Source organism: Condylura cristata, unplaced genomic scaffold, assembly GCF_000260355.1.
Source record: "Condylura cristata isolate star-nosed mole 26May11 unplaced genomic scaffold, ConCri1.0 scaffold00063, whole genome shotgun sequence".
In the NCBI taxonomy this organism is placed as follows: domain Eukaryota; kingdom Metazoa; phylum Chordata; class Mammalia; order Eulipotyphla; family Talpidae; genus Condylura; species Condylura cristata.
Window position 1 is genome coordinate 387,805 of NW_004567164.1, and position 14,139 is coordinate 401,943.

Here is a 14,139-nt window from a genome sequence, read left to right on the forward strand (position 1 = left end):
GGGGCTCCCCCGGCCCCCCCGCCTCCCCTGCCCCCCTCTTGGACGGAAAGGAGAGGGAGAAGGCGGGTGGCGCAGGGGACCTTGCCGCTTGGCACCGCGTCCGCAGCCGTCGCGTGTGCTGCGCAGCCCGGGGCCCGGGGCGCGCTGCTGAGACGTTGACATCTCCTTTGCCTCAGAGAGAACAGCCCCCCGAATGCTTGCGGCGCAGGAGCCCCTCCGGGGTCCAGAGTGCATTCTGCCCACGCTCTCCCGGCGCTTTTCTCCAGCTTCTGAAAGAAGCAGACGTTCCTCTTGGCGATACAGCTTTGCTTTGAAGTTAAAAATGTTCACCAAAGGTGTCTGCTGATCACGCAGACAGTACTTCTTTGTGTATCTGCAGCCTTCAGATAACTTACTAAGACAACAAGCTCATCCTCTGTAGTTGTCTGAAGACTTTGTCAGCACTTTGGGGCAGTGGTGGTGGGAGGGGTGCTCGGGAAAAGAAGGTACACTGAGGCAAGGGTGTGCAAGCATAGTTCCAGTGGGAGCAAACTGCAACCCAAGAGGGCACTGGGTGGGCTGGGCGGGTCCCCCGTAACAGCGGGGGAGGATCTCACTCCTCCTCCTAACATAGATGCAGTTCTTTCTGGGCGTTGGGCAACAGTTCGGGCCCATGTGGCCAGTGCACCCTGAGAAAGCTGGTAGAACAGCATCCCACAGCCACGGGGCAGCTCCAGGTACGGGACAGGATCCCTGTGACAGCAGGCGGGTGACTGACTTGTGGGGAATCTTCTGCCCCAAACTGGAGCAAGGAAATCAGACTTAAGGAAACATTTATCTTGGTGATGTCCAGAATGAAATTCCAAAGACAACAAAGAAGAGAGACGAGCTTATTGCTAGGTTTTACGGTTTTAGACCTGTATGCTGGGAAACTCAAGATGAGGGTGAGTGAGTCCCAGGTTGCTCAGAGGAAGGGGTTTTTGTGGTATAATCCAGATGTTGTTTGGCTTCTTCACTAATTGGTTACCTAGTGTTCTTTCATTTTTGGGTGGAGGGGCTGAATTAGGGGAACGGGAGTCCAAAGATGATGTGAACAAGCTTGGGGATTGGCTGGTGTCTTCTGTGGATCTCTAAATTGTCAGTTCCTGCTAGGTAGGAGTGTTTGCCCGTTTTGTGTCTGCATGGACTGGCTCGGTTCCCTCCCTGGCATAAATGCCTGTTTTAGCGGTTCTGCAGCACAAAGCAGCCCAGAAGAGATGAGAAACTAGTGAAAGTGGTTACCAGGGTGGTAGACTGAGGGGGGGTCAGAGTGGAAACAAGACTTCTATTTTTTTTTATATCATTTTGACTTTTGAATTGTATTACCTATTCACCGACATAGAGAAATGTTCAAATAAAAGTTCTAGAATGTTTCTGGGAATTTTAGATTTTTAGAGACACGGTAGAGGGCTCAGAGGCCCTGGACACCCAACACCCAGATTAATATCTTCCATTAGTATAATATACTTATCAAAACTGTAGAATCGCTGTTGACTTTCATTGCCAACACCCATACTTCACTCTTACTTCCATAGCTTTTATGTGTTGTTATTTTTCTATTCCAGCATTTGTCACTTCTCGCTAGGTTCTTCTCAGTGGTGACAGTTTCTCAGACTTGTTTTTGCCAGCTTGGAGAGTGCTGCCCAGGGTTTTGATAGCCTGTCTTTCCCTTGGCTTTTGACTGAGGTTCTCCTCACTATCCTAAGGTTATAGGTTTTGGGGAAACAGCCACGAAGGTGGTGAATACCACTCGTATATCAAGGTTACATACTGTCAGCTCATCACTGTTGAGACAAAATTTGTAAAGTGAAAAAAAAAAAGGCAGAGAATATGTGTAATTTGGGTTCAGAGTAAAACAAGTTTGGATACAGACTTGAATTTGCTCTCCAGGGACACGAGTGTGGCAGCTCCCCACCAAAGGCGCAGCGCATTTGTCTGTCTATAAAGATGGCATGGGTGGTGGCGCCCCTTGTTTGGAGAGGTGAAGGGGCTCTTCCGCCGAGGTTCTAAGGGAGGCAGCGCATCCCTGTTGCTAGGAGACGGCGTCACAGCAACAGCACCTCCAGAGCCAGGCGGTGGTCGAGCCAGGCGGTGGTCGCACCAGGCAGCGCTGCCGCCAGCCTGTGTCTTTTCCAATCCAAAAAGTTTGTTATCGTAAGTAAGAGCTATGTATTATGTTTATATTTGCTTATGTCCAGGGTTCTGTGCTTTATATACCTTTGTGTGAGGAAATTTCAGTCTCCAGTTGAACAGAACGAGAGTTCTGTGAGGCGTTGTGTGACAGAATGGACTAAGTAAAGTCCAATCTGGCTGCCTGGTTGTTCTGGGTTACACTTGAGCAGCCTCAGCCACTCTGTCACATCCTGTTACTCCACCAGCCCGAAATGAGTTATATTTGAAAGGTCTGCTTATCTTTTCAGGAGTCAAGCTCAGAGAAGTGAACAAGGTATCAGTTGTGAAAGGAAACCTTGGGAAAGGATGGACCCACACCCAAAGGTGCCTAGCTTATGTAATGCGGGTCCGTTGATCCCTGAGTATGGCAGAGTAGACCAGTGCGTGCGCCAGTTAGGGAAGCCTAAGGACGGACTGGCAGAAGAAAGACGGTATGCGTGCCATGAATGCGGGGAGAGGTTTACTCAGAGCTCAGGCCTTGTTCGACACCGGAGAACCCACACTGCTGAGAAGCCCTATGAGTGTGAGCACTGTGGAAAAGCCTTCAGTGTGCGTTCCACCCTCACCGTGCATGAGAGAATCCACACTGGCGAGAGGCCTTACGCGTGCAGCGCCTGCAGGAAGGCCTTCAGTGTGAGGGCACACCTGATAATACATCAGAGAATCCACAATGGAGAGAAACCCTATGAGTGTAACGAATGTGGCAAAGCCTTCAGCGTGAGCTCAGCCCTCATCAAACATCAGAGAATCCATACGGGAGAGAAGCCATATGAGTGTAAGGAGTGTGGGAAGGCCTTCTGTGTGAACTCAGCCCTCATTAACCAACGGAGGGTTCACTCCGGAGAAAAGCCCTACGAGTGTGGAGAATGCAGGAAAGCCTTCAGCCAGATTTCCACCCTCATACATCACCAGAGGATTCACACTGGAGAGAAGCCCTATGAGTGTGATGTGTGGGAAAGCCTTCCGTGGGAGCTCAAATCTTACAAAACACCAGAAAGTACACGCCAGAGGAAAGTGTTGCCAGTGACTTGTGGGAAGGTTACACCAAAAGCCTTTGTGTATCCGAAGTTGTCACCAAAAGACAAATAAGTTAAAAATGCTAATGGACACTTGTTTCCTTGGACCATTGAAGATGTGAGAGGTCAGGGTACAGTGAATCCATCAGCAAAGTGACTAAGGGTCCGAACCACATCTGCTACTGAGGATGCAGTTTTACAACCCGAAGGTAAAGCCACTTGCAAAATATTTACCATTAGGTAGTATTGGTACTAAATTTGGTTGGTACATTTGGTACATGTAGCTTGGTACAGTTTAGTAACAGCAAACTTCAGTATTTCAAACACTGTTTTTATTCTTCCTGTAGTAGCCTTTTATTGTCATTGTTACCGACAGTATTGAAGGTGAAGCACTCAGTTTTGAAACTGGAAATAAAAGTAATGTCTGATGTGACCGGGACCCCCCATCTCCTCCTTGATCTGTAGATACCAGCCAGTTGGCCTCTGGCTTCCTCAGGTTGTGACGAACTGCACTGCTCTCCAGCAGGTTTATCTGGGTTAGAGAGAACACCTGTTTTTACGTAGGAAGTGCAATAGGTGATTCTTGAAGCTGTTCTTGCTTAGTTAACAAAGCGCTAAGCCTTTGGACTTACCTGTTCAGTAAACGCCTGGACTTGACTGAGCTTCCCGAATCAGAACACGCTAAACCTTCCCAAAAAGTTTCTGTGCTTCCAGGTGTTTTTGACCCTTGCTTGTAGTTCCCTAGATGTGCTAAGTCATGTGCAAAGACTCAGAAACAAGACTAGGGGGCCTCGGGGAACCAAGCTGGGTCTGGGATTGGTTTTAGGCTGACTTCCAGGATCTGTTTGAGCGACTGTGATGCTTGATAATCTTATGTCACCCAGGAGAGCTCAGATCTGGGAAGTGGTCGAGAGTTCATGGGTACTTTGGAAAGTGTCTTTCTGTGGCTCTGGAAAGCCCAGCAGAGCTCTTTACCAGACTGTAATCTAAAATCCCCAGACCTGAAGCCCAAATCCTGTATATATACATCTAAAACTGCAAAAAGAGAGTTGGGCTTTAAAGTTGCTTTGCTTCCAGGTTTCTGTAATAGTGGTTTCTCACTGCTGCCTAACAAGCCTGAAATCCTTTTGATCCTGAAACTGAATCATGTGAGGTTCAAGATGAACACCAGCCTGATGAAAATTGCAGATTGCTTTGGTCCACACTGTGGACAGAGAGGAGGGGACGCTCTGGATTGGTGGAGCGGCGGTTCTCTCCACAGAGGGGACTCTCTACAAAGGAACGCTCAGCTCTGAGACTTCTGGCACCTCAGGCAAGTCCGCCTTAGGAAACTTGGGACTCCAGGAGGCTCTGAGCCAGGCTGTCAGTCAGGCACCGAGTTCATAGGGAGAGGTCTCAGGTATTGAGGTGGTACGCACCACTGGGACGTGGGGACTGTGGGGACATGCCTCGGGAGCTCAGATTGAGGAGCTAGGAGCCATGGGACTATCAGAGAAAGGAAGACACAGACACACAAGCGGAGGCCAAGGGCCTCATTCACGCCTAGGACGTCGTCTTTGCTGTGCTGGGTTCAAAGTGTGAACTTCTTGCCTGCTTCTTCCTTTGGCTATTGGAGGAGACTATTTTCTCTCCTTGTTCTTCCCAGGAGAGAGCTCCCTGTCACCTGATTTCTCTTGTTCTCGTCAGTGTTTTCATACCTCCTTGGCTGCAGGTGTCTTGGCTGGCTCCTAGGATGGCCATTTTGCCTCTTTCCCAGCGGGGCATGATGCTCTTCCACCCCCGAGCAGCACAACCCAATCCTTAGCTAAGTGGTGAGTGTTCTGAAGACCCAAGGAACATCCGCTTTGGAAAAAGAAATTTCTTTTTCTGGGAATTTCGTGCGAGGCGGTCTGGATACATTTAACATGGTTATTCCTTACAAGCTGGAAGATTATCTGTCTTAGGTCAGGCCTCGTGCAAGGTAGTGCGAATACAAAAACAACGAATAAGGCACCCTCGTCTCCTCTGGCTTGGTCTTGGGGGAACATAGGGGCGTGTAAAAAAGAGTCATCATGGTGACAGAGCCGCTGAGTTTATGCAGTGCTTTACACCAGTGGAACTTTTGAGAGGATTGCGAAGCCTTCGGAGGAGGTGACACCTGGGAGGAAGAATGAATTATTCACCCGTATGGAAAAAGAACGAAGGAAGGTGCAGTGAGAGTAACGAAGTGCTCAGTGCCCTGGGAAGAGGCATTCGGTGGTGAGCGGCATTGTGGAAGCAGCGTGGGGTGAAGCTGGAAAGAGGACTAGGCTGTGACGTGCCGTGTTTTCCGGGCCAGGAAGCGAGGCGTCTTACTTGGTGCTGTGAAGAAAGCATCTCATGACGTGACATGTGAAATGTTGGCAGGGACGAGCCGCCTCAGGCCTCTCGCGCTCAACCAGGCTGTGCCCGCAGAGTCTGCAGCCACTCTCTTCCCCAGGCCACTCGGAGTGCCGTGGCCCCCCGTGACCTTGAGAGACGCAGTGATGTGTCTTGGGCAAAGACCAGACTAATGCGTAGCGCTGGGTGTTCTTGACAGAGACTCACTTTTCTTGCACATGCTGAAGGACTTGGTACATTTTTCTGGGTGAACATTTCTCCAGAAATACTACAGATATGCTCCCCAGTTCTTTTTTTTTTCCCCTTTTCAATATTTATTTATTTACTGTGTAGAAGAACTGGGCTGTAGGCCAGAAGGGTGAGAAGATTCACTAGATATGCTCCCCAATTTGATGGTTGCCTGTCCTTCTCTATCTTTGATGAACCCTAGTTTTGAAATGTAATGTAATCTAGTTTATATGGGGCTTTTTTGTTTATCTTTGTGTTGCATGCCTTTTGAAGAATTCTTTCTCTGCCTTCAGCTCAAAAAGAAACTTCTTAATATTTAAATTTGTATAATTTTACTTTTCCATTTACATCTCTAATCCATCTGAAAGGGTACATGAATGAGATAGAACCTTATATATTTTTTTAAATTTAATTATTTATGCATACAAGAAGTAGGATACAGGCCTGAGGTGCTGGGGGTGAAAGGATCCACCAGAGACAGAGTGGTATGCAGAAAAGGCAGGTCAACTGAAATACACTGCTAAGGGGAGCAGCAGGGAGACAGGAGAGGTGTGCTGCGCCATGTGGGTGACGATCCATGGCTGGGGATGGAACACGGGCCATTAAGGTGATAAAGCTGAGACTTAATCTCAGGCCACCAAGGAAGTCCCCTGCCAAGCATTTCAAGGAATATGGTAGACTAGACTCTGACCCACCAGAGTTGAATAGGATCTGAAGATGGCTGGATGAAAACTTATTCTTTTTTTTCTTTTAATTTGTTTATTTATTCATACAGAACTGGCCAGAGTTGCGGAGGGTAAGAGGATTCATCAGAGACAGAGTGGGAAGCAGAACAGGCAGATCAATGAAATACACTGCTGAGGGGAGCAGTGGGCGGTTCAGGAGAGGTCTGCCATGTGGATCACCTCCAGGGCGGGGAACTCATGCAGCAGTGGCTTAAGCTTCTTAGTGCTATGCTTTAACTCGCTGCACCACCAGGGAGGGCCCTGAAAACTTATTCTAAATGCAATAGACTGGATAGCTTTTCGGGAGATCATCCCCTGAAACCAAAGGCATCGCCAGCTGTGAAATCCTAGAAGGAGATCACCTCCAGATTGGCCGCCCTCCTGAGAATCTGCATGATATAGACCAGGCTCACACAGGCCCTACACAGTAAAGTCGGGCTTTGCAGGTAGCCTTGAGAAGATGTCTAATGCCCTGAAGGTAAATGTTTACCCCGGTCAGGAGGTAAGTACACTGCCCTAGCAGATGCTGAAAAAAAAGATGTGAAAGTTGTGCTGAGTTTCTGAGCCTCTCCAAGGCCTGGTTGGAGGAGTGCCAGAAAGAGCTGCAGAAAATAAAGCTCATATTCTCATTTGATCTGATGACCATCGAGGACTTGAATGAAGTCCTCCCGGAAACCAAGTTACAGAAGAAGTTTCCCTACTGGCCACACCAGCCTATGGAGAATTTATACATCGAATCTGCTAGAAAGAAAGCACATAATTCTGAATATTAAAAATATGTGGAAAATATGATACAAAGCAATATGTGTTATAACTGCAAATGCGAAGTATATATACTACAAGTGAAAACTTGCTTTCGTGAGAAATATCTTTCATATTATTTACTTCATTGTTAAGATATTTGCAATAGAGTGGCCTAAAAGCAGATAGTGTTCTGAAGTAAACAGGTCTCAAGCTCCTCAGAGCAAGCGGATGGCGTCCAAGTTAAACAACTTCCCTGCAAAGTCCCACACAAGAGACGTGTGTCCTGCTGTGGCATGGACCCCACTTGTTGAGCTGCTGTTTTCTTTTTCTACATTGATGAATGTTATTTCTTTTATGTTGGCTTAAAACTATGGGCTACTGAGAGAAATCTTTACCAACTCCTTGTTAGTCCCCATACTTTGGTTCACTGAGGGTGCAGACAGACTTGGCCGTGGCCCCCCCATTCTTAGATTTGGGACCTCGCTTTACATATGTAAGCACAGTGACAACACTGAATGGAAATCCCAGAGTGACCATGGACCTTTCTTTTAGGCACATACTTGTCAACCTATTTCACCAAACTTCAAAATGTACCCCCAAACCACAATAAAACCGGTAAGTTGTCAAAGAGCTCAACCTACATAGTAGAGAATCATTCTGCCTGTAAAGAATTCCAGTGTTTCACAGCATCTGTGTTCTGCTCTCTGAGACGAAGGTCCTAAGAAATTAACTAGTCTCTCTTCAATAATAATGAAATACCTAAAATAACTAACAAAGCAGCCATCTCTTTCACTGCCTTCCTAAGATGGGGAGGCGGCTGAGAAGGTAACTTCTCATCCTCTGTGGGAGCAGCTTGTCAGTAATTACATTAACAGTGTGTAATAATATGTACAATAGCAATTGGAAAGTTAGGTAAGGGAAGTAAGAATTCTGTCATCTTCAAGTGACAAAATCACGTGTTCTGCAAATTATAGAACATTCTCTAAACACCCTAAGATAGGATCCTGCATTTGGGGGCTGGGGGGAGGCAAACAGGCAATAGACTGCTCAGGGTAATCGCAGTCATGTAAATTCCCTGGTGTAGACCGCAGCATTGGGTCGTGATAAATTCTGAAGAGCACTTTCACCTTCTGGCTGATTCTAACCATGTTTCAGAAAAATCATACACGACTGAAATGATAGTTTCAAGAAGAGCAAATTGAGCAGCTTCTGCGTTAGGGAACGGGTTCACAAGCTTCAGCATCAAAATCACCTGGAGGATTAAAACACTGGTTGCTGGAGTGAGAATGTGTTTTAGTAGCAAGTTAACAAGTACTGCCGATGCTGTCGGCCAGGGGACCGCACCCTGAAAAGCCTGCCAGAGACAAAGAGGCCGCTAACAGGCAGGTTACGGAAGCTAAAGAATGAGGGCAATGGTGTTCAGAATTGGCACTGGGCTTGGTATGCCGCCTTCTTGACAGAAACTTAGAGAACAAAGCGCTTGAAGTCTTGCCAACTTACTGAGCAGTTTAGTGAGGTCCACGGCGATACTGTACTAAACATAAGTGGAGTTCCAGGATTGTCAGCCTGGTGCTCCCCAGATACCTGCAGCCCTTCGCCTGTGCTTAGCAAAGTTTGCCAGTCTAGCGGGATGGCTGTGTCACATCTGCTTCTGTCCCTGAGAGCGTTCGTGTTCTATGGTAGAACTGGAACCACCACATTCAGCCACCTCAGCTTTCGGCTCTGCTGACATATTATTAAGCCAAAGATGTTACAGAGCCAACCGTCTAGTTTACACCTCGCAGGCACCTGAGAGACAAGGTAATTCTACAGTTATCTGCAGTCTGCTTTTTCAGACATGAAAGAATTACCTTGTTGACATCCTTCTCCAAATACACGAAGACGCGGGCCCCCTCCCAGGAAGCTCCCCAAGTGGGACAGGGTGCTCCCTGACCCGGCATGGTGAAGCCAAGGCTGACAAGCCCAAAAAGGAAACGGCAATTTCCTGAGAAAAACCAATACGGACATAGCAGTTACCTCATAATTGTGATTGTTGACTTCAACACTTAGTGCTAAGAACCAAGGTGACTGCTGTAGAACACAGAGCAACGGGTTCTTTCCCATCTGAAAGGGTGTGATTTAAAGGCCGGGTCTCCTAGCTAGATCTGTAAGATGTTAACATGAAATTCTATCCCGCTTGTAGAAAAGTGGTTGCTAAATTTGGTTGCCACTTAACATCTTAATTTGTGAATGTTTTTGCTTTGTTCATTTTTCTGATGTTAGTTTACCTTCAATCTTAGCCAAATTAAGCTTTACTTTTTAAAATTAAGTTACTAAGTAACACATGCTCGTGGCAAAAAAAAAAAAAAGTGAAATCTGGAAAAAGTGTTTAATACAGAAAGTTTAACTTTCTGGGGGCCTCCCTGTTGCACAGTGGGTTAAAGCGCAGCACTATGAAGCTATCCACAGCCACTGCAGCAGGAGTTCGATCCCCAGTCAGGGAGGTGACCTACAGGGTACAACAGGCCTCTCCTGTGTCCCCACTGCTCCCCTGAGTGTCAGTCTGCCAGTTCTGCTACCCACTCAGTCTCTGGTGAAGTCTTTCACCCTGTACACCTCTGGCTGGCACCCCAGTCTTGTATGCATAAATAAATAAATCTTTTTTAAACAAGTTCACCTTTCTGCTACCGGCTATTAACCATTGCTTCAGGGTATTATTCATTTTTTATATCAATCTTTTCAGCAGCTGCAAAAGGTGCATGCCTTCATTCCCAGTATATTAGAAAATAAAGTCAAATAAGATTCAAAAGTATCACGAGATCTTTGAAACACTTCAGATAACTCTTAGAAGAAAACATTGAGGCCGTGTATGTAGTGCTGACAGAGATGTGTGAGCAGATCTGATACTCCTTTGGCAATAACTGTAGTATAAGCCCGCCCGCCCCTTTGTAAATCTGGAGCTGAAGCTAAATGGCCCTCAACGACCCTCACTGCTATTAAATATCTAAAATCAGCATATCAACTAAAACAAACAAAAATACGCACACACTGTCCTGCAGCTTCCCTTGTTTTCTCAACAGCGGGGAAGTTTGTAAATTACTACATATAGACATGTTGTATTAATGTTATGTAAACCAGCACACTCTGCTAATACTGGGCTTGATCCCCAACTATTCCGGAAGCATGCGCAGTAGGCAGGGCCTCCTGGCTGAACATCTGGAGCAGTGGCCTCCGCTGTTACTGCTGTTCCGTAGAATATGCCGGGTGGGGGGTGCTCTCGTGCTAATGCTGCCCCCTGGGCCTGGGGAAGGGAAGCAGGCAGAGCCAGGGGATTCCTGCTACTAGCTCTTGCTGTCGCTTGCAGCCTGTGGTCTGGGTGGGCCACTTTACGCGTGCAAGGACCATATTCCAGAAGTGGCAGGTGGGGCAGCAGGAGAGATTGTTTTAAACGCCGTAGCCTTACATAGGCACAAGGAGGAATATCTTTGAACACATTTACTCGTTGTTTTGGTTTTCTTTTGTGCATTCACCATGCATGGTTTTTGATTTTTTTTTTCCTACTGGGTTTTCTTTTTTGAGCATAATTTCCTGGAACTATTCGTTTATTATTTATCAAAATAAAACAACATAGCATCATCAAATGTTTTACACCGTGATTAGTATTTTCCAAACGTTTTGCTGTTATGAACTAATTTATTACTCATCACAAACTTACGATTCAAAAAAAAAGCACCTGGGATTATTAGCCCAAGAGGTTTCACTAATCTAAACTGTTGGGGCACCTTGATTCTGTCTAGACTTTGTATTAAATCCAAAACATTTCGATCGTTTGTCAGTCGTCACTGTCGCTTCCTCGGCCACTGGTGTGATGTGATGGCCACAGCCTATCAACTCCCTGCCCTGTAGCTGGGCGGCAGCAACCCAGAAAGAGTGAATGACACCGACTCACAACAGAATTCCAGCCTTAACATCAGCAGCCACCCAAGCCCCATGTGCATCTCTGAAGAGTGGGCAGTGGACGAGTCTTGTCAGAAGCATTGCGCTCGCAGGAGTGGAAGGAAACCCTTGAGGTGCTTTCACAGATGCTGGGGATGCATTACCCTGAGGTGGTTGTGTGCTCACGGAAGGAACTTAGAAATTCGGTGACAGGGGTGCCCCTTCCAGCAAAGCTGGCACCAGAGAGGGGCAAGGCATCAGCACTTTGGTAGAAAAGGCCCCTCCAGAAAACTGGGAAGCTACATGCAAAAAAATGAAACGAGATCACTGCCTCACTCCAGTCACAAAAATCAACTCGAAGTGGATTAAAGACCTAGACATAAGAACAGAAACCATAAAATACCTAGAAGCAAAGATGGGTCAAACACTACACGACATACACTTCAGCGACATCTTTAAAGGCAGAGCACCCAATGCCACAATAGTGAAGGCAAAGATAAATAGATGGGACTACATCAAGTTAAAGAGCTTCTGTACAGCAAAAGAGACATTACTAAAAACAAACAGACAGCCCACGAATTGGGAAAACATTTTCTCACACAAAAGTAGCGATAAAGGACTGATCACAAAAATATACGGAGAACTGATGAAACTCAACAAAAATAAACAACCCCATCAAAAAATGGGCAGTAGAGCTAAAAAGACACTTCTCCAAAGAGGAAATGTAGATGGCCAACAGGCATATGAAAAAATGTTCAACATCACTCGTCATAAGGGAGATGCAAATTAAAACCACAATGAGATCCCACCTCACCCCAGTGAGAATGGCACATCTTCAAACAACTAGCAACAACAAATGTTGGCGAGGATGTGGAGAAAAAGGAACTCTCCTGCACTGCTGGTGGGAATGCAAACTAGTACAACCACTATGGAAAACTGTTTGGAGGTTCCTCAAACTGCTAAACACGGAGCTTCCCTATGACCCAGCAATCCCACTCCTAGGTATCTACTCAAAAGACACAAAAACACTGATTGAAAAAGATACCTGTACCCCCATGTTTATTGCTGCTTTATTTACAATTGGAAAAACATGGAAGCAGCCCAAATGCCCAAAAGTAGATGACTGGATAAAAAAGATGGGGTACATGTATACAATGGAATATTACTCAGCAACCAAAAAAGAGAAACACATGTCTTTTGCAGCAACTTGGATGGAGCTGGAAAAGATCATGCTGAGTGAGATAAGCCAGAAAGAGAAAGAAAAATACCGGATGGTTTCACTCATAGCAGGAGTATAATGGACCAGGCGAGAAAATAACAAAAATAATGAACAACCATATACCACAGACATTTTGTGGGGATGGAGTGGGGAATGGGATCAAAAAGGGGGGGGAGGGGAGGGAACTGCATGGGACTATGGTGGTGGCACACGGGTGACTTGGTGATGGGAAACCCGCGGGAATTACAATCGAGATGGAAAAAAAAATGTGCAAAATGATGTAAAAATAAACTTTTGTAATAATTAAAAAAAAAAAAGAAAGAAAGAAAAGGCCCCTCCGGAAACCCTGCGGTACAGACCAGAAAGCCTCCAAGCTCACAGTGGATGACAGGACGTCACTAGGTCGGCGCCCCAAGTGTTTGCATTTGCATTGGGGGGGGCGCAGTGAGTGACGCGATTGAGACCTCGCCCCCCTGACCGGCACCCGCCCCGCGCCGGGGTCGCTCGAGCCCGCGGTGACCGGGAAGCTGAGCCCCTTGGGGCTGAGGCGCAGGCGACGCCCCTTCCAGGCGCCTGCGCGTCTCCGCCCCGCCTCGAGCGCGCTCTCGCGGGTGGGTTTCTGCCGGGCTGATCCGTGCCCGGCGCTGCGGCGGGCAGCAAAGGGGCACCGCTCGGGCAGAGGGAGCCCCTGGGTTAGGTTGCTGGCACCTCTGGGAACCGGGACCCCAGGAGGGATTCTGATCGCGGGACTTGGTCCCGCGAAGGCAGAAGGCGGCAGTGGGGGGACCCTGGGTGTCTGGGGGCGCTCGAGACGGGAGTCAGGGGGACGGGCCCCACGATGCGACCTGGCCTGGTTCCACCTGCCCTCAGGTGTTTCCCAGGTGACTTCAGCCCAGTAAGGGCCGCGCGTCTTCGTGCTGGTTGTGAAAGGGACTTAGACTTTTAACTCAGTGTGGGTGTGGCCGGAGGAAAAGTTGCTGCGAGGCGCCTGGAGATACCACAGGGAGGAGGAGATAGAGGGTGGACGGCTGCTACGTGACGAGGTGGCCGAGTGGTTAAGGCGATGGACTGCTAATCCATTGTGCTCTGCACGCGTGGGTTCGAATCCCACCCTCGTCGGCTGGCTCGCCTTTTGGCAAGCTGACTCCTTACTCATCATCCACTTGAGTCATTTCCTCCAACCCCGACGCTGTCTTTTTCTTCTGTGGCGCTCATGGGGTGTGTGAACTAAATTTGTTAATTGATGCCTTAGCTTTGTTACAGGGCAGGGAGAGAGGGCTTTTCCTGGGACCACCCTGTTACAGCTTCTTTACTCTCTCTGGCTCCCCACCAAATTTTCATTCCCTGCAGGTTTTACTTAACAGGGATTGCCCCAGGTGGGAAACAAACAGATTACCTGAGGGAAACAGGAAAAATTACCTGACAAATTGAAAGGAACAAATCTATTTGTCTGTAGAGCACTATACACAAAATTACGTGTGCTGGAGCTTATGGGTTATTTAAGGCACCTGTAGACTGATTTCATCTCTACTGTAATTTCCTTCTAGAAATTACAGTCCCTGTCTTTGCCTAGCAGAATATGTCTCTTAAGATCTGACAAAAGTAAAAAGTATTCCATACAGTATGCCCTGTTGGGGAATAGGAATAAGTATTTCTTCCTGAGAAAAGCAAAGGAAAATGGTTGCAATGTGTGATGTCTACCTGTGAATCCCATCTTGGCAGATCTTTGGAGGAAAAAAAGAGC

General features: G+C 47.3%; 2 protein-coding genes and 1 non-coding gene across 3 annotated transcripts in view; all 3 read left to right on the forward strand.

The window, feature by feature from the left end:
- Nucleotides 1–2,424: 2,424 nt before the first annotated feature.
- On the forward strand, nt 2,425–3,515 carry LOC105854595 (zinc finger protein 239-like). Its single transcript, XM_012734652.1, is given in 2 exon segments — nt 2,425–3,137; nt 3,139–3,515. Coding segments are annotated over 2 exon segments (720 nt in total). The 5' UTR covers nt 2,425–2,496; the 3' UTR covers nt 3,218–3,515.
- A 6,908-nt stretch (nt 3,516–10,423) lies between these two features.
- Nucleotides 10,424–14,139, forward strand: part of ZSCAN9 (zinc finger and SCAN domain containing 9) — a 12,793-nt gene continuing 9,077 nt past the window's right edge. The window contains 1 exon segment of the mRNA XM_012734641.1: nt 10,424–10,430. Coding sequence (XP_012590095.1) covers nt 10,424–10,430 — 7 coding nt within the window.
- Nucleotides 13,433–13,514, forward strand: TRNAS-GCU. The gene has a single exon. It is a non-coding gene; the product is annotated as a tRNA-Ser (tRNA).